At 45.9% G+C, this 19,987-nt stretch overlaps 1 protein-coding gene across 1 annotated transcript in view; it reads right to left on the minus strand.

The window, feature by feature from the left end:
- Positions 1–19,984, minus strand: part of SLIT3 (slit guidance ligand 3) — a gene marked incomplete at its 5' end in the record, with an annotated part of 542,638 nt that extends 522,654 nt beyond the window's left edge. The window contains one exon of the mRNA XM_014543056.1: positions 19,959–19,984. Within this exon, the coding sequence (XP_014398542.1) occupies positions 19,959–19,984 (26 nt within the window). The remainder of the gene's footprint in view (positions 1–19,958) is intronic.
- Positions 19,985–19,987: the final 3 nt, after the last annotated feature.

The raw sequence follows: 19,987 nt of genomic DNA on the forward strand, positions 1-19,987 counted from the left end.
GTCAAAGGGACTGGCCTGAATCATAGCTCTACCTTTTGTCACATGTGTAACCGCAGCAAACTAATTATCCTCCGTGCCTCAACTTGGACTTAATCCTATTGTTGTGAGGATTAAATGAAACAATAAGAAACACTTAACATAGTGCCTGAAACAACACAAGTCTCAATAACAGTCAGCTCTTATTGTTACTATGGAGCCGCAGTATTAGTGCACAGACCCCAACACCCTGCCCCGGGGGAAGCAGAGGGGGCTCCTTGAGAAGGGCACACCCGTCATGTTCTCTCCTCGTGACCCTCCAGGTTGACCGCAAGGACTGAGGGTGCCTATCCTGACACAGCCAGGGCTGAGGACCAGGAAGTCAGCCTGGTTTCTTCTTCAGCTGGTCCACCAATCTCTCTAAGCTCATTTTGGTAAGGGGTTTGGGGAGAGAGCAGGGCCACCACCACACAGCTCCGCTGCAGAGACTCAGAACCTGCACCCAAGAGGTCAAAAAGATCCTTCAATGTATCAAAACCTACAGGTGGGCCTGGAGTTGGGTAGAGTTTCCAAAGAGAAGGTTGAGTGACAAGCCAAAAATTCAGTAAGAACAGCAAGGGACTGTACCATGAGGACCCAGGAGAAAACACAGCAGGAATGAGCTACGAGGCCGGGCAGGGTGGTATTTCATGCTGGCAGCTCCGTAATTCTTACATGCGTGGAAGGCAACAGCATTCAGCGTGGCCTGACAGGAAGCTTTGTAGTAGACTGAAGCATATTGAAAATATCAAAGTCCCATGGAATGAAAAATAGCTCCTGGGCTCTATACTTCACCTGTAACTTAAAAGTTTTATTGTACATGGAGACCCTCAAACCAAAAGCCAAGCCACTAGGGACGAAAGAAGGAGTATTACATAGCAGGACCCTGCAGGTGTGTGGGAGCCATGGCGGTGACTGGACAATAACAATGGATCCTATTTATTGAGCCCCGTGTTAGGTGCTTTCCACACCTGTTCTCGGACTGACATGGGACAGCAGCACCATGTTAGGGGTGTTAGCTCCATTTTATGGAGGAGAAAAATGTGAGCTTGTGCATGTATTTGTATACATACTGAGTTGAGAGAGAGAAAGAAAGAGAGGGAGGGAGAGAGAGAGGTAAATAGAGAAGGTAAGAGAAAGAAAAAATATATGGGACTTAAGTATCATATATTAGGATGAACTCTATAAAATTATTATTCAACCTTTCTACCAACAACAGTGACATTTCCATTGGATTCAATTTAATCTAACACCTTAGATAGAGTAAAAATTTATATTAAAATTTATATAAATTATATCATACATCAAAATATACATATATTTAAAGTATATATAAATTATGTCACACATAAATGTTATTTTATCGACATAGTATAAGTTATATACTGCCTAAGAGGCACAATGCTTAGTGGTCGAGAATGTGGATTCTTGAATCTGACTGCACGGGAAACTTGGCTCTGCCACCTAGTAGCTGTGGGACATTGAGTAAACCATGTATACGCTCAGTGCCTTTGTTTTCCTTCTACAAAATGAGATAATAATAGCACCAACCTCATAGGGATGTTGTAAAAATTGAGAGAACACAAGCAATGTGCTACAACAGTGCCTGGCACACACCACCTATCAGCAGGCATTGTGCCTGATCCTGTTCACTCATTCCTTGCAACAGTCTTTGGCAATAGCCAATGCTATCTTGACTTCACAGCGAGAAGCCTGTGCGCAGAGTTAGAGATTGGCCCAGGATTATACGTCTCGCAAGAACGCACCAACAATTCCAACTCAGGTCTTTCCGAGGCTCAAAGCCTGCTGCTCCTTCAGAGCTGCCAGCTTCTCCTGGTGGTCTCTCCGCACCTTCCTTTACCTCCTGGTGGGAGGAAAGGTTGGGCAGGCTGACTTTATGGTTCCTTCCAGCGTCACCATGCAAGGGGGCAGAATCAAAGCTGCAGCAGCAGAAAAACAGGATCCAATGCTTTCGGTTCCACCGAATGCAGTTCCTTAGCCATGTGGCCAGAAGCATTTCTGTATTTAGGATTCCATTTTTTTTTTCTTTCCTGCTATTTCTTTCCAGAGTTCTCAGTACATTTCCCAATTAATCACTCCCACTTAATTTCCTAAAGCAATCACATCTTCCCCGCAGGCAAGCGGCCTGTCTCAGGCAGAAGCGCACACACCAGCTGGCCCCTCGGCTACGTGGGAGTGTGCGAGCAGCCCTTGGACACAGACCAACGAGTGGCACCGACGTAGGAAAATGCAGCTTGGGAGCTACACTCAGAAGACACTTTTCCCATCCTGGTGAATGTGGGTTTCCTGGTGAGCAAAAGGGACACAGATTTGGTTCTCGGGGGAAACCCTAAGAGGCAGAAGATCTGGCCGGAGCATCCCAGGATGCAGGGAGTCTTCACCAGCAGCTACTCTGCGATGCAGGCGAGGCCAGAAGGCCCAGGTTTTCTCCCCGCTTTGCTGCTTATTTTCTGTGGAAATTTGGCCAAGCCTTTCCTTTTGGTGGAGCCTCAGTTCTCCTATCTTTAAAATGAGAACAGTAATATATGCAACGCAGTGTGGGTGTGAGGAAAGAGCCACAGATACCACAGCCTAGAGGATCCAGGAAATGATATCAATGAGGGGAGCTGTACTGAGCAAAAGAAAATAGCATGACACCAACTGGCAGCTGACACACATGTCAGTGTTGGAGTCACTAAGGGAGAGGTGGGGACTGTGGTGAAATGGAGACAAACCTCATCTAAAAGCCAGTACATTTCTGCCATGGAGTCAAGCTGAACCCTGTTGCCAAATTTTCCAATTTTTGAAAAAATGCTAGAAATAGATTTTTATATGAATTCACCCAATCTGAAAATGTTGGCAAGAAATTGACATGTAAAAAAACTAAAACTAATTATGTGAGCCAATATCACATGGGCCAAATAAAACATGTAGGATCTGGCCTCCTAGCCACTGGTTTGCAAACTCTGTCAATGTAAGTATTAATTGAGACAATGTAATATGTAAAGCACTTAGCCATGCACATGACACATAATAAACACCCCATAAAGGATAGCCCTGGTTATTATTATTACCATTAACTTCACTGTAACTCAGAACCCTCAACTATAACAATGGATGTAAGGATTCCCAGTAGCTGTCTAGCTCTCAGGCATGTAAGAAAATCTCTGAGGGCACTACAGAAATTAACCACAACATTAATGCTCTTTATTAATTTAAACACACTTCATTGACATTAGGCTAGAGCAGTGGCTCTCAACCAGAGGTGATTTTTGTCCCCTGGCAGACATCTGGCAATGTCTGAGACATTTTTTGGTTGTCAGACTGAGAGGAGTTGGGATGCAATCTAGTGTGTAGAGGTCAGGGATGCTGCTAAATATTTTTTTAAATGAACAGGTGGCCCCTTACAACAACAACAAAAATCCAGCCTCAAATGTCAATAGTAGTAAAGTAGAAAAACACTGGGCTAGGGGGAAGTTTCCCTTTGCATCCCCTTTATAGAAAAAAAAAACTTTATAAAAATAGAGGTTGGATAGGTTCCTGCACAGTAAGATGTAGGAGAGGGGTAGGGAAGAGGGGTAAGAGAAGATGGGCAAGGGGAGAAGGGGGTCGGCAGATGAGAGAACCAGCATCTATAATTATCTCCTCTAAGAGGCTCAAGGCCCCACTTTTACTCTGCTTCCTATAGAATCTTCTCATTGTCTTAACAACTGTCACATCAACGCATTTCCTTAAAAAATGATTTTGATTTTGAACCTGCATCAATTGGAAAATGGGCTCTGGGGAAACTGAGGACTCAAGAGATGAACTGCTTGAGCCAAGGTCACTCAGCAAGCTGCAGGGAAGATCTGGGGGAGAATCCTCATGGGTCCTGGTCCACGTCTTTCAGAAAGACATCACTCAAATTTGTTGTTGCCATGGTAATTATAAATCAATGTTGTCTACCCATTAAAGCAGTTATTCCATGGATGTGAAAGTAATCACATTTTTGTGTATTCCATAATTCTGGCTACATTTATGACTGGCCTTCACCTCAAATGGTATAAGTAAGTGAGGTTGTATTATACTGCGGTTGTCCTGCATCACTATGACTACCCCAAACAAAGAAAATTGTGCTAGAAGCGAAAGCAAGTGATTATGGTTCACCTTAAGAAAGGAAATGAAAACAGAGTAGCCTTTATCAGTTCTACATCATGCCAACATTTTACATACTTTTTAAATGTTCTCTATAATTTGAAGAATGTCTTTAGGTCAGCTTTCTCAAACACTGCTGTACAGCAAAAATACCTGGGAGCCTTACAGAATCACAATACCCAGGAAGTACCCCAAAATCAATACATCAGAATGACTGCAGATGAAATCTCCCCAGGAGATTCCAATGTGCAGCCCAGTTTGAGAATCGGAGTTTTGGAACTCATTATCCCTATTTTACAATGAAGCTGACATCCTAAGAGAAAAATGAACTTGCCTAAGGGCACTCAGCTGGTGAATAGAAAACGGTGATTCAAATCCGGGTCTGCCTTTCTCCAAATGCCAGGCATAATCTTTCTCATTATGCCACTTTCTCCCCAGAAGTTTGTTGTCTGTGGCTCTCTCTGAGTTGTTTAGTCCCAGGAAAGTTAACAGGGACCTCTGGATTCAATGGGAATCTTAAGAACAGGTCTGGGGAAATGGAAAGTGGGCATGTCTGGTCATTTCACAAGTGCTTAGATGAAATGGCAAGCCATCAAGTCCAACCTCTTTGTCCCTCTGGTCAAGATTTCCAAGTCCAGGAAGAAAGCATGCAATCAACACGACTTAGGTCGTGAGCCCATCCCTGGACTTTGAGAGGGTAAGGTCCCTGATCAAATCCACCTGAATATATTCCATGGATGCGGGAGATAATATTCTTCTAGGAAGGAGACTGAATTCTGGGCAACCAAAACATAACACATGCCTACTATAATGGAGGGGATGGACGGACTTATAAAAGCAAGAAGACATGACAGCCTCAGAGGCTTTTGGGAGATCTTAGGGGGGAGAAAAGGAGGAGCTCTAGTCAATGGTTCCTAACAGCCTCAGATTCCACAAACTACCTAGAGAGACTAAATCCGGTGTCCTGGGTTGGCCCCACACAGACAAGGCTAGTATAGTTGGCCAAATTTGAGCTAGGAAAATAATGCTTTAAAAAAGGCAACAAGGAAAACAGACACAAGGTCTGAGTTAGCATGCTTGCCTGTAGTTACACAGCAGAAAAACCGAGGAGAGACTCAAAGAGGAGACGAGCCATGTGGATATCTGAGCAAAATGGTTACTCTAGGGCAGTGGTCAGCAAACCGCGGCTCGCGAGCCACATGCGGCTCTTTGGCCCCTTGAGTGTGGCTCTTCCACAAAATACCATGTACGGGCATGCACGTACGGTGCAATTGAAACTTCGTGGCATGTCATGGCCCATGTGCAGAAGTCGGTATTTTGTGGAAGAGCCACACTCAAGGGGCCAAAGAGCCGCATGTGGCTCGCGAGCCACAGTTTGCTGACCACTGCTCTAGGGTAAAAAGCCAACTCGGGTAATTAACACCCACTTCTCATGTGTTCAAATGGAGTCCTGTCCAAAGATTCTGGCCTGGGCCTGTGAGCGCATTTTCATGTGAGGCTCTTTATCCCAGGAGGGTGTCTTCCTAGATCTAGACATCAACATACCCTAGCATGTAGTGACTTGAGAAATTAGGCAACTGTGGGATATCAACATTAAGTAAATAATTGCTCAGTGCATAAATTCATGGATGAATCAGTATAAAAGAATTACAATTGTTAGCTGAGGCTACTAAGTTTATAGGTAAAGTCCCTACTGTGTGTGAGCAAGAAGCTTTACATGATGGGCTTCCCATCCTCACAATAACCCTAAAAGCGCTTACTACTATACCCATTTTACAGATGAAGACCCTAAGACTCAAAGAGATGAAAGGACTTAGCAGTCACAGAACAATAACAATGGGATTCTAACTAGATGGATCTACGCTGAGCATCTCTGTGCTGACCACAGTGCCATGATGCTTCACAATGTTCATTAGCATCAAGTGTGTACTGGGCACTTTGTCTGTATTATCCCTAATTCTTAGAACAATCCTTGAGATGGGTTTTATTGTCTCTATTTTTTTTTTAATAAGAAAACTGAGTCAAGAAAGACCACGCAATTTGCCAAAGGGCACATTTTAAACACATTTTTTAAAAATCTTTTGGCTTTGAAGCTGAGGGTCTATCCACCTATCCAATTCAACTTATTTTTTGAAAATGTGTTGACTTAGTGTTATTTTCACAGGCATTGCACTAAGCCACAGAGAAAGGCACAGCTCCTGCCATCAAGAAGCTTTTGCTCTAGTTAAAAGATGCGTTACACATCACCGGAAATACAGATGATAGTTATATGGCTGCGCAGGTTTCAAAACATGATGGCACAACTATTCTCAGAGCTGTGAGCCTCCCCTCAAGAAGTCAGACACCTCTAAGGCCACCATGCTGCAGGCAAGCTCAAGCCACAGAGAGGTCACATGGAGGCACTCCAGTCAACAGTCACAGTTGAGCTCAGCCTTCAAGTCAACCCAGCCTGGGTGTCAGGTACGTGAGCAAACAGTGTGCAGGTGATTTGTACACCCAGCCATTCAAGTCTCCCCCAGTCATTCCCGCACATCAGGGAGCAGAGGGAAGCCATCCCTACTGAGCCATATCCAAAATCCTGACCCAAAGAATCACGGAGCATAATCAAATCATCATTGCTTTATAGCACTAAGTTTCGGGGTGGTTTGCTAAGCAGGGATAGCTAATCGGAATAACGGCTTTTAGGGTGGTTATTTAATACCAGGCACTGTCCTCTGAGCTTGACATCTATTACCTCATTGGACACTCCCAGCAGCCCAATGAAGCAGGTTATTGTTAAAGAACATGCCCAAGATTGCTTGGCTTGTGCAGGTCACACTAACTCCAATATTGATTCTCTAAACTGCTCTGCTACAGGGGAAGGGAAATTCTGTCTGTTCTGAAAGTCTACAAAGCCCAAAGCCAGTCAGTTTTAAGATACACCGACTGCTATTTTTGAAACTAAACATCTTTTTCTTTCCTAATTTCAGAAGGCTTACTGTGGAGCTGAGCTAATTATTTAAGCCTTAATCAAGGACCAGCCCCTCCCTGAAGCAGCTGTCCTGGCCTCTCTTTTGCCTCTAGCAAGTCCCTTGGGTTGGTTGAATGTTGGCTCAGGTCTAAACCCCAAATCCCAGCCCCCAGAAGTGAGGATGCATAGGGATGAAAGGATCCTTGGAGATCTTCCAGTCTACCCCCCCTCATCCTCTTTAAAAAGGAGGAAACTGAGGCCCAGAGAGGTCAAGGGACTCGTCCAAGGTCACTCGGTATGTCAGAGGTACAGCCAGGTCTCCACATTCCCAGGCAAGTGTTCTCTCCACTACACCATGCTGCCGTTGCTAAAAATTCCCCAAGCTGCCTCCTCCAGCCCTCCTCTCCACAAAGCTGTTCCCCCACCCCCCACACACAACTATACACAGTCACATTTGGCAGGAGGTGCTATCGGCCCCACTCTGCTCATGAAATGCTGTTTTGCAATGGGGCCTCTTTGTTCATTAGCAACACAGACAAAGAAAACTGGAGTGCAGTCTTCTCGGAAGGAGATGTTTCCTGTTTTAGAGGCAGAAGAGAGCTTCCTGACTGACTAGGGCTCGAATCAGCATGCAGCTCCAGTCGGAGAGAACCCGGAGGAGATTTAAGTCTTTGCAAAATTTCTAGAACATATAAGGAGGACCCGTAGCGGGAGGAAGCTTATGGGAAACATTTCAGAAAGTATTAACATGTATGCCTAACCACAGTGAACAGCACACTGGTTATTACCATCAGTGGTATGAAGGAGTTGGGGGGCAGGGGGAGCACTAGGGTCACGAAAAACTTTCATGAAGTAAGTGGCCTCCCCATTTTCGATTCCTGCTCCAATCCTGGTTCCCAGCATTCCTTCCTTTACAGTTTCCCTAATAGAGATCTTCCCATTCTAGACCCTAAACGAGCTACCTTGGTGCTGAGGGTTCTCAGGATTGATCTGCAATCAGAAATCACCCACTCTGGCTCCACATTAGTCTTTTTTATATACGGTACTACATTTGGTCCCTCTTCTTGTTTCCTGACCTTCCCGGATTGGCAGAAGTTTCCTATGTCTCTGAGAGATCTTTATTTAGGACCAAATGCTGTGAAAGAGGCTGAGAGGAAAGCAGGGGAAACTTCTCATGAGAGCAGCTCACACCACCAAGCGGAGGTCCCCTCCACTGATGCTCTGAGACATTCATCTGTCCAGGTGGGCTGAGATCAGTGGGGAGGGGTAGACCAGATGATCGCCAGAGAGACATCAGAAGCCCGAGAGCATCTTTACTAGGGAAAAAGATGAGAGGGGGAGGGACAGGACTGAGTTCCGTGCCAGAAATTCAGGACTTGCAAGCTGGCAGAGATGGAAAGAAAGGTGCCAACGTCTAATGGGAGATGTAGTGAATGTGTTCCTTAGGGCTACTGCAAGCCACACGTCTTCCATTCCGAAAGGCCAGGTGAACGCTGCCTGAATCACACCCTCCTGCCTGCATCCATCACAGGGCTCCAGGCACACGGTAAGATCTCCAAAAAGAAACTGGGCCAAGTGACCATCCTCAGAGCCTTCCCCTCCAAGCTGAGCTCCCCCACAGCCGACCTCACTCCAAGGCAAACCTGTCCATGCAGCCAATTTTAATCCAAAGCCCCTTCCTTCATTCCCCCCTGTGGATATTCCTACCTGCTCTAAGCTAAGCGAGAAGAATACAGGAATTAACACCATAGGGAAACTGTGTCCAGTAGTCTAGTTATAGCCTGTACAACCCAAGAGGGGAAGGCAGCCTCCCAAAGGAGGCCTTGTATCTTGTTATGGCCTCAAAGGCTGCAGTGCTGTGTGTCAGTGTCTACGAAATGCTTCTCAAATAAGGTCAGTGCTCTACAGAGTTAGGATCCTAATAAAACACAGAACTGTGCTGTTTGCCAGCTTGCTTCGGAGACATACTTGAATGCTTTTTCAGAGACAATTGTTCTCAGAATAATATTTTCCCCATGAGTTTTTTAATTCTATTTGTACTATTTTTTTAAATGAGGTGTGAATTTTTCTACATATTTGTACCCACTGAATGGGCTGAGTGGGGCTTGCTTTCATCTGTGGTTCCTGAGGGCTTGGTGTTACATCCATCATTGTTCTAGCATTTCCCCCGCCATCCCATAAATCTCCTCTCTGAACCTAGCATGGTGGCCTTCAGCTTGTCAGTCATTTTGGTGGGAAGGTACAGCCCAGACTGATTTCCTATTATTTTGAGCTGCTCTAATTATGAGAACATTTCTCTTGTTATTCATCATTGTTCCTGGGACATAGTAGGGCCAAATAACTCCTTTAAATAACTCCATCCTTCATGGAACCCCTTCTTTGGTTGTGCTTTCTTAGAAATTGATGCTTATTAATTAATAAATAATTATTAACTCATTTAGGCAAAAAGTCCACTAAACTCCACCTGGTTGTGTTGAGGACATGGCTGATGTGAGGCTATGTTTGCAGTTGTGAAAGATTCAACTTGATAAGAGTTCGAAGACCTGGTGACTGTGAGCAAGGCTTTTGAGCATTGAGTTTCCTTATCTGTAAATGCAAGATTCTAAAATGAACGCTGATCATCTTTCAGATACAGGATTTAGTGGTTAAAATCAGACATTAAAGGTGGACTCATTAAGGTATTTGCATAGCACTAAATTTAGGAGGTATATGTAGATATCTGATCTCATTTTAACACTGCATTAGTTCCAAAAGAGAAGTGTCATTCCTACTATTCTAAAGGCTACAAATGGGACAACTGGGACTCAGAAAGATACTCCTGCAATGTCCCACAATTTTTAAAGAAATGGTGAAAATCAGGATTCTGACTAGGTCTTCTTATTCATTTAAGGCTACATCAAAGTGTATTCCCCACTGGTCCCCATTAATACTACTTAGAAACCCCCACATCTAAAATAGTTTTCAACCTACATTCTAGAGTTGAGCAGAGATTGGGGGAGGGGGAAAGGATGTCAGGAAAGTGCTAGATCATCTGGAAACCTCTGCCACACATTTTGGAGCAGGACAGCTCTCCAACAAAATCATCATCACTGAGCTTTCAACCACAGAACAACCTGCTCTTTTCTCTGCACAGGCTGCAGGGAGCTCAGGAGCGTGCTGTACCTCATCATGCACAGAATCCAGCCCTGGAGTACCTCTACACACTACCCTGGGCATCACACGAGGCTTCAGATGGCCATGAAGATGAAGTCTGAAGTTGTTTTCAGGACTCAGCCAATAGGCTGGGAGTATCCAATTTCCAGTGAAGGGCCCTGCCACAAAAATCTTCCTGCAATCCAATCTCAGGACCTGAGGCTTAGGTGGTGAAAGTCCAAATTCAGTTACCGAGGCTATGGAGCTACATGAAGGGCAGGAGAGAGCAAGAAGCCAAGCTGAAAGGGTCAAGGGAGGGGTCAGGGACCAGCCAGGCTCAAGGAGAGATGCGCAAAATGCAGAAGTCCATGGTCAAGCTCACAAACCTCAGATGAGAAGCAGTTCATGGACTCTCCACCAGGCAGACCAGCCTGAGTGAGGGCATACACTAATTGTAGAGGATGGGGAGCAAGGAGGAACTAGGGGGCAGACAGGAACTAGGGAGGCTAAAAAACTCAAGAGGGAGGCAAGGTGGGTGGTTCAATGTGCTGGCAGACTTTCAGGAACCACAACCCACACTGCTGCCAAACTGCAGAATGCACCAGGGGTCAGGAACCCAGACTGGCATTCCGGACAAGAGAAGAGGAGTCTGAGCCCACACAAGCAGTGATAAGCCATGAAGAGTGAAGCCACGTGAACTCCCACCAGGATGCACCTCACTTCCGTTCTGTTTCAGTAGGATCTGATCTCAGCCTGGGGGAGCCTGGAGGTCACCGCTGAGAGTGCTACATCTCACTGGATGGAAGACAGCTCCTGCCCAAAGTTAGCAGGCACTTGTGGAGGAAAATACTGGTCAAGCAGGTTCATCAGAACTGTTCTTGGAGGATCTATCCCCTCAAATTCCAAAATTTTAAAAAAAATAATAGTCATTAGCCACATAACCATGGTGATATTGAACTACTATTCTGGATTCTGTTCCAAATGCCTTTATTAGATAAAACTTCCTAAAGTGCGGCTCCCATCCTTTAAAATAGGGCTCATGCCCAATAGATTCCATGTAACCATGAACATTTGTGCACGTTACCACATTCCCATTTCTACCTACGCAAACCCTAGCTAGTCAAGCTCCAAGTCAAATACCACCTACTTCCCCACCCTTTAAAATAGGGCTCATGCCCAATAGGTTCCAGTTAACCATGAACATTTGTGCATGTTACCACATTCCCATTTCTACCTATGCAAACCCTAGTCAAGCTCCAAGTCAAATACCACCTACTTCCCCATGGAAGTAGGCTCTTTCGCCAGATGTCCAGAACTTCGCATTGGCATTCCTCTCTAGATGCCTTGCATCGGACAGGTGCTTACTGATTCAACTGGGACTCATTTTTCTCCTCTGGTAGTTCTTTGAGAATGGAAATTAAATGTCAGAGAAGGGGCTGACTTAAAAGATCTAAGCAGAATGACATGACCAGTGGTTGGAGCACAGACCATGGCTCTTTCGCCAGATGTCCAGAACTTCGCATTGGCATTCCTCTCTAGATGCCTTGCATCGGACAGGTGCTTACTGATTCAACTGGGACTCATTTTTCTCCTCTGGTAGTTCTTTGAGAATGGAAATTAAATGTCAGAGAAGGGGCTGACTTAAAAGATCTAAGCAGAATGACATGACCAGTGGTTGGAGCACAGACCTGAGCCCAGCCTGACTGGATGAATGCTGATTCACCTGCTCCTACCTAGGGAAGTTCCTTCACCTCTCTTAGTACAATGAGGACAGCATGAGCTCATGCCTTGCATGACTGCTAGATTAAGTGAGTCCATGCATGTAAAGTGTGAGCACAGTGCCAGACACACAGAGGGGCTCTCTAAGCGGTAGCTATGGTGATGGCGGTGGTTCTTTACAGAGATTTGGGGAGAGCCTGTAGGCCTCAGTCCTTTATGCTTCATCCTCCCTCTCATTCAGTCCCAGCACTACTCAAGCAAATAAGCCCAGTGCCAATGGGCACCCAAGATGGTAAAGGAATTACTGTGAGAAACTGAGTCTTCTCAGATGAGCTCTGCTGTTGACAGAAGGGCCCAATTTCTCAAGCTAAAATATTTTTCAAGAGAGAATAGCACACACACACACACACACACACCTATGTACACACGTACACACACACACACACACACACACACATCTTATACTGGTAGGGCTTCTGGCACCGGCCTAATAGGTCAAGGATGAAGCTAAAGTTATGATGGAAAAAATGTCATGAGAAACAAAGAGTTTATAGAAAATTCAGCAAACAGAGGAATTAAGCATTAATAGGAATTGATTCCAGAGAAAATATGAACAGAACCCCAGGGAAAGAAGATGCTATGGGCCAATAAAACCTCAAGACTTTTATCCATCCCAGCCAGAAAGAACAGGACAACATACTTAGGGAATCCACACCCCAGACCATGGAGAAACTTGGAAAAAAAGCAGAGAGGACTCTGTTGATTATGACAACCTGGATAAAGATCTATAGAGCAAGCTCACTGATTGCAGAGGAAATGGGAAGAGGAGTGGTTAATATGCTGCATGAGAAACTCAAAATGGGAAGTGTTCCTGAAAAGCTGATGAAATGAAACTATTTGCCAAAATTTAATTAGGAGAAATGCGAAGTGTTGCACTTAGACTCCAAAAAGTCAACTGCACAAGTCTGGGGTGGGGAAGATAGGATCCACAGCAGGGAGGGCTGGCAGGCACTGGGGGTGCAGTGAACAGCCTGGTTAAAATGAGCCAAGCCAGGGGATGGCTGTCCAAAGTGAACACGTCCCTTGAAAACACATTGATGAAAGTCAAGATAGCGAGAGAACGGACAGACTCATTATAATACAGGCAAAGAAGATGGGAACCCAGTTAGAGGAAGATAACTAGAAATGGGGAGAGAACCTATCTCAAGTCTAACAGAATAGGTGAGGTAATTCTAAAAATGTCTGGGAGAAAACAGAAGCCTTGGGTAAGTGGGTGGTGAGAAACACAACAGCAATATGATTTTTGAAATCCTATCATTTGGAAGAAGAATTATACTTGCTCTGTGTAACAACAAGCAGTGGCAGATAAGTTCAACCCCCAGACAAAGAAAAAAAATATTCTTAGAACTGTTTTTAAAAATGGAATAAATTGCTTTAGGAAGAACTGAGTTCCTCACCACTGGATGTAATCAAAGGAGAATGGCCATTTTCTCCAAAATTATGTTAGTGGAAGAGCAACACCCACATGGTTGGAACTTGGACAGGAGAATCCCTTTCAACCCTGTCAATCTCTGTTTTTCCAAAACAGGCTTTATCTTGAGCATTCTCTGGAGGGAAGACCACAGTCAATAAAATTACGATAGGAACACTTGTGTACTGTGATTGAAGCGGTCAGTGTAAGTTCATTCAATACTCCCAGCACCCTATGAAGGGGGTACTATTATTCCCATTTTACAAATGAGGAAACTGAGGTCACCCAGCTAGTAAGTGGTAAACCAGAACTGGAGCCCCGTCTGGGTCTGGCGTCCACACGTTTACCCACAAATATCCCTAGTTTTCCCCTTTCCCCCATATTGAGGACCTTTAGTCACTCACCTCTACACAAATGATACAGGAGAGAGCTGTATGGAGATGATGCTGGCAACAGAAAATGAAGACCACAGTTGTGGGGAAGAAAGTACTTCCTGTGGCAGAGCTGCAATAGCAGTTGTTACAAAACACAACCCAGGTCTTCCAAACAGAATCAGAGGTTTCCTATTAAGTAGGAGCTCCTTCCACCTGGGCGAGGCTGATTTAAATTTCAGGCCAGAGAGTCCGGAACAATGGGGAGCCTTGAGAAGTCAACACCACGAACCAGGCAGGGCACCCTCTGCCTCTCCCTCATCCTGAATTAGTGTCGGTTCAGAAAAGCTTCCATGCCTTTTTTGTTTTTTTTGTTTGTTTTTGTTGTTGCTTTCCAGCAGTTCCAAAAAGGGTTAAGCCTACCTTGCATAATGAGGGTGGAGCATGCTAGTAAATGCAGCTGTTTCAAGTAAAAGCAGTCATGGAGGCAGACCCGGGAAGTCAGTACAAGAGGGTATTTAGGGAAAGACAGGAGGAATGAACATTGGAAAACAAAAAAAGTCAGGGCCAAAAATTCCCTATGAAAATCCAATCCCCCAAAATAAATAAATAAACTGCATTCCTCATTTAAATAGACCACAAAGCAGCAAGCCCATGGCAAAGATAGAAACCACTTCAGCCTTAATCCCCTCTTTGTGGAAGGGAGGCCAACCTGGGCTCTTAGGAGAGAGGAGAGGGAGGAAACCAGCGGGAGGGTGTTGGGCACCGCCTACACGCGGGCGAGGAAATCACCTCCAGGGGCCACATTTAAGGTGGGCATCTCAAATCTTCCAGCTGGATGGGGCCCCAGCCATGGCCACCATCATTAAGAGCTTGTGGAGAACTATGTGCCAGGTACAGTGTGAAGCACTTCCTGTACATTATTTCAGTTAATCCTCCCCAAGAGGAACGCTCGCCATGCACACTTTACAAGAAAAAGGAACTGAGCTGACGAGGCACTGCACTCCGCACGGTGCTGAGCGCATTACTCGATCACCTGGGGCCACGTGCACTCTATCCCACGGGGCCAGTGCAATTATCATCCTTGTATCGCAGGTGTGGACATGTGGGACCAAGGCATTAAATAGCCTGCAGCCAAGAGTGGAGAGGGTACAACAGCAAAGACAGAACAGAGCCAGAATTCAAACCAGAGCCATCTCCAAGAGCCCAATCCCGAAACCCTAGGCACTGGGCTCTGAAATCTTCTTGCCTTGGCCTTTTTATTTTATTTTTAAATTTTTTTTATCCTCACCTGAGGATATTTTTCCATTGATTTTTAGAGAGAGTGGAAGAGAGTGGGAAAGACAGAGAGAAATATCAATGTGAGAGAAACACATCAATTTGTTGCCTCCTGCACACACCTAACCAGGGCCAGGGGCCCAGGAGGAGCCTGCAACCAAGGAACCTGCCCTTAACTGGAATCGAACCAGGGACCCTTCGGTCTGCAAGACAACACTCCATCCACTGAGCCAAACCAACCAGGGCTACCTCTGCCCTTTTAGTTGACCAAAAAGATCCCACAACTCTCAGACCCATCATTCACACTTTCCAGGGGAGAAAAAAACCCTGTGACAACAAACAGAACTGGAGAGAAACAATATAATAATCAAAATGGCAAAAGTGCAGAAATAATATAAGACCCAGATGATCTGCAAAAGCAACCCTTAATAATGATCCTACAAATACATCAATTAATAGAAGAAGTGCAGCAATCAAAAACCACAGAGAGTGCAGGATGATGCTGACGAGTTCCTGATTAGTAGGTGATATGATTTAAGGGTTCAGGATTTCTAGCTCTTTCCGCAGGAATGTGCACAGTAGGAGTTTTGTAAGGTTGCTAAGCAATGCCTGGCAACCAGACTCTGGGGTGAATCACTCATTAGGAATCTTTGATAACTCTAGTAAGGGAATAATTTTAGTTCACAAGAGTCAAATTTTAGAAACCCTTAATAACTCATGAGTTACAATAACTAGTAAGTTGTCTTTAACCATGCATAAAAATACAAATCTATAATTGCCCATCTTTCATTGTAACAACTAAAAGAGACTTTTTCTTTTTTTAGAGAAATCATTCACTTAGTCAACCCATATTTGTTGAAAACCTACTATGTGCCAGGGACTCTTCTAGACACTAGAGCAGACACTAGAGAACCATAAATGGAAAACCATTAATGCTATTCTAGAATTCTATCAGGAAAACGAGGCTCAGAGAGGTAAAGCAACCTGTTCAGAGTTGCAAAGCACTGTGCTTCCCTGAAAGGCCACCTGGCCGTGTTTGGCTCACCGTGATTCACCAGCGTGCCCCTGGCCCTCTGAGCTGGCCCTGAGGGCTGGGAATGCCAGGACTCAGGGCTTGGCTGTTGAGCATCTTGGAAAGTCTCCCACTTGACCTTGGGACCTCTGTGGTCAAGTGAGGGAAAGCCTATGACACAGTGTGGGTTTTTATTGGACCCAACCACTGGCGAAGCTTGCCGTCATCTGGAGTGATGGAGAAAATTAAGTTACCACATTCTCACGTTTCAGCCTTTCGCCCGTTTTCCTTCGCAAACAGGAAATGTTTATTTAAATACAGCAGTCTCCAGCATGTTCCGGAGCCAAGTGAAAAACCAAAGATGTCCACTCTTGCCCCGCTCAACTGTTCAGGCCACCACCTCGCTGTGGGTGCGAAGAGGGCCTCTGCCTGCTTTTAGGCAGGATGGGGAGAGGGGGCCCCACGTGAGAATTCATTTTCATCTGTCTCCTCTTTTCCAGGCCGAGATTGTGGTTGGAGAAGAATTACATCTGTGAGCTCCTTTTGTGCTCAGAAGGGTAAATGCAACATCTGTTTACTCTGTGCTCCATGGTAAATGTTTTGTTTCAGGCACCACCATTCACTTCCTCTCCTCCTGTCCTCTATCTTTGCTACACGGATAATAAATTACATTGAATTCCCCTCTGCATTTATTTAACTTTCTTGTGGGTGTCACCTCCTCGTTGAGGGGGAAAAATTGTCAGTAGTTTATAAACGACAAAGAGTTTCTCTTTCTGTGAGATGTGCTGACATTAGGGAGAAGGAGCTGGAACATAGACCCCCAACTCTGATAGCAGCTTAATTACGAACAATTCAACAGGCCCCATTGCAGGCCTGAAGCAAAGTCCAAATGGTGACCACATTATCCTCACACAGGTTTTCTTTAATGGTGTACCACAAGCAGACAAGGCCTCAGAATTAAAAAATACCCAGAGAACAAAGCACAAGTGTGCGCGCGTGGGCACACACACACACACACACACACACTCCCCTTCAGAAAAGCCTCTTTGGGGGGTAGAGCAGCAGGAATGAAGAAGGGAAAAATGTTTTTTCTTTGTTATAAAACACAGTGTAAATGTGTGAGATCAGAAAGTGAATTTTAGGAAGACCCCAAGCATCTGACAGCAATGCTGACAAAACATATGCCCATGAAAAAACTGAGCCCTGAGAAGTTCAGAGGGCTCACGAGGAGATGTTTCCTTCCCCCTCCTTTGCTTACATTCTTTAAGTTGAATCGCAGGCTTTTTTTCTCTGTGTATGCAATGTTTTTATACACAGTTACTGGAATGCAGTAGATACTCAAGTAATGTTTGTTGAATGAATGAAGGAAGGAATGAGAAACTTTTCTTTAAAGAAATCCTTTGCATAGATATGCCAAATATCTCCCCAGAAGTTTGCAGACTTAAAATGCTATATCTGAGTTGACTGAGAGTGAAGGGTGGTGAAGGACTATGGGTGGGCTGCTCCTAACCCTTACATTCATCCTGACCTAGCTTGCTCCTAAAGGCTGGCCCTTCTGCCCAGGAGGGCAGAGCCTAGAATGAGGCCAGCCTTGCTGCATCACCCCATTGCACCCCAAAGTGGCACCAGTGTCCAGAATTAAGGCAGCCAAGACTCAGGTATTCCAAAGCACCTCCTACTCTGCCAATGCCGGCCAGTGACCATGACTCCGGCAGGGGCCCATGGAAATGCCAAGGACTCCAGTCTCCGCCCAACTCTTCTCAGTTGTAGAGCAGATGAGTCCTCTGGGGTGGGGTGCTCACTGCAGTCCTGCACCTATGAAGCTCGTGAAGACGTCCTACGTGTCAGGAGGAAACGGCCCACTCTCCTCTGTTTTCCAAAATGCAGCAGGATTTTGAAGATAGGGGAGAAGTAGTCTCAAGACTCCCAAAGGAGAGCTCAAGTCAATGTAAGCTAGCTGTTGTAACACATACCTGAAGCAGCAGCAGCAGTTGCCTATTCTAAGCCTCAAGCCCAGTCAGAACCCTCCCAGAACTCTCTGTTTATAGATCTTGGCCTAAACTGACTCTTGTTCCAAGAGGTCCAGCAGAGTAGTAGAGGTGTGGACTTAGGAATCAGACATGCTCGAATTGGAACACTTAACTAGCTACATGACTTTGAGCAAATGACAAGATGGCTTAACTGTAAAGTGAAATAATGAGCATTACCAGTATCCAATATAATAATCCAATATAACAAAAGGCTAATATGCAAATCGACCAAACAGAGGAACAACCGGTCACTATGACACGCAGTGACCACCAGGGGGCAGACGCTCAAGGCAGGAGCTGCCCCCTGATGGTCAGTGCGCTCCCACAGGAGCTGGGCTCATGGCTGGTGAGCGCAGTGGTGGTGGCTGGAGCCTCTCCCACCTTTGTGGCTGTGCTAAGCTGGCAGTCGAACATCCCTTGAGGGCTCCCAGACTGCAAGAGGGTACAGGCTGGGCTGAGGGAACCCCCACCCCCCAGTGCACGAATCTCGTGCACCAGGCCTCTAGTAACTAATAAGACTGTTGTAGGGAGACAATGAGATAGTACATGCTAACAAACTGAGGCAGGAAAAGCATTCATCAAACATTAGCTACAGTTATTTTTTCACTAACTCATTTGGAGCTTTCAGGAAAGCTCCAGGAAAAAGGAAGGCAGTTCTATTGTGTCTCCACCCAAGGATATATAAAGAGGAAGATTAGAAATGAGGTGGCAGGGGGTGATGACCAGGAATAACATGCTCTAGGACAATTCATCTCAGACTTAGCACTGCTCTCTTCCAGCCTAAAGTCAAGAAGGCAGAATGCATCTACCCTAAGACATGTGGAGAAAGAGGATGGACGGAGAGCAAGACACAGAGGAAGTCTGCCACACCAGAGCAAACTCTCACCCACTTCTGGGCTGTGTTCCCAGGCCAGTTCCACCCTTTCTCCCCCCTTCCCTACTCCCCAAACTGCAGGCTAGGAAGAGCCCACCCTGAGTCCAAGTTTTGAATTTGGTCTGAGGATCAAAATGATAAATGTTTCCAAAACGTTGACATATGAAATGTAAATATTTGGTTGCACAATTGGGGTTAAAACGAGGGTCAATCCACCCCACTCTCGGAGCGCCTCTCCTCCCGCTGCCAAGCCCAGGACCTGAGGCTGAGTGCGGTTTATAAGATTATAGCGCTTGGTCTCATTTAAAGGGTTGTCAGCATTTCCATTCTCCTTCTCTGGCCCTTTCGGGTAGGCATTTATAAGCGAGCCATAAAAAATTCACCCTGACTGCAGCTTGGCATCTCCGAGGCTGCGCTCCAGGCAGGGCGGGTTTTGCGAGCACCCTCTCTGAATTCGTTTGGTTCCTCACAAGTTAGACCTTCACACACACTCTCAACTTTCCTCGCAAGGGCAGCCAGACAGCGGCTGGCCCATTCTGATCTCCAAGCCGGTCACAGACTGGGCCCTCTCTCCTCTCTCCTCTCTCCGCGCCTGCAGCCACATCACCCCTTCACTGCCCCTCTTTCAGGAGCGCGGATCCCTTATCCTCACCCTAAGACCTCCTTGGCTGAAACGTTCTCTTCTCCTTCTCCTGCCAGCATTCTCCTTGGAAGCTGTCAGCGGGCCATGTCTGCAGCCCTCGCCCCTGGAGAGGCACTGCTCTTTGCCCACCGCAGGGGGCTTTGAGACCGCTCTCCCCAGACCTGCCCAAAGCCACAGACCCCTGTCAGAGAGTGAAGGATCCCATCCAGGAGGGTAAGAGCAGAGACTGCAGACAGCCTGGCCAAAGGAAAAGGCAGAATCTGGCGCCTGGGGGCCTCTCAGTGGGACCCAAGTGGGTGGCCCGAGTGGGGCGGGGCAGGGGTACTCACAGGCGCTCGGCGTTGCGGGGGATGCCGCG

Source organism: Myotis brandtii, unplaced genomic scaffold (assembly GCF_000412655.1).
Source record: "Myotis brandtii unplaced genomic scaffold, ASM41265v1 scaffold32, whole genome shotgun sequence".
Taxonomy (NCBI): Eukaryota; Metazoa; Chordata; class Mammalia; order Chiroptera; family Vespertilionidae; genus Myotis; species Myotis brandtii.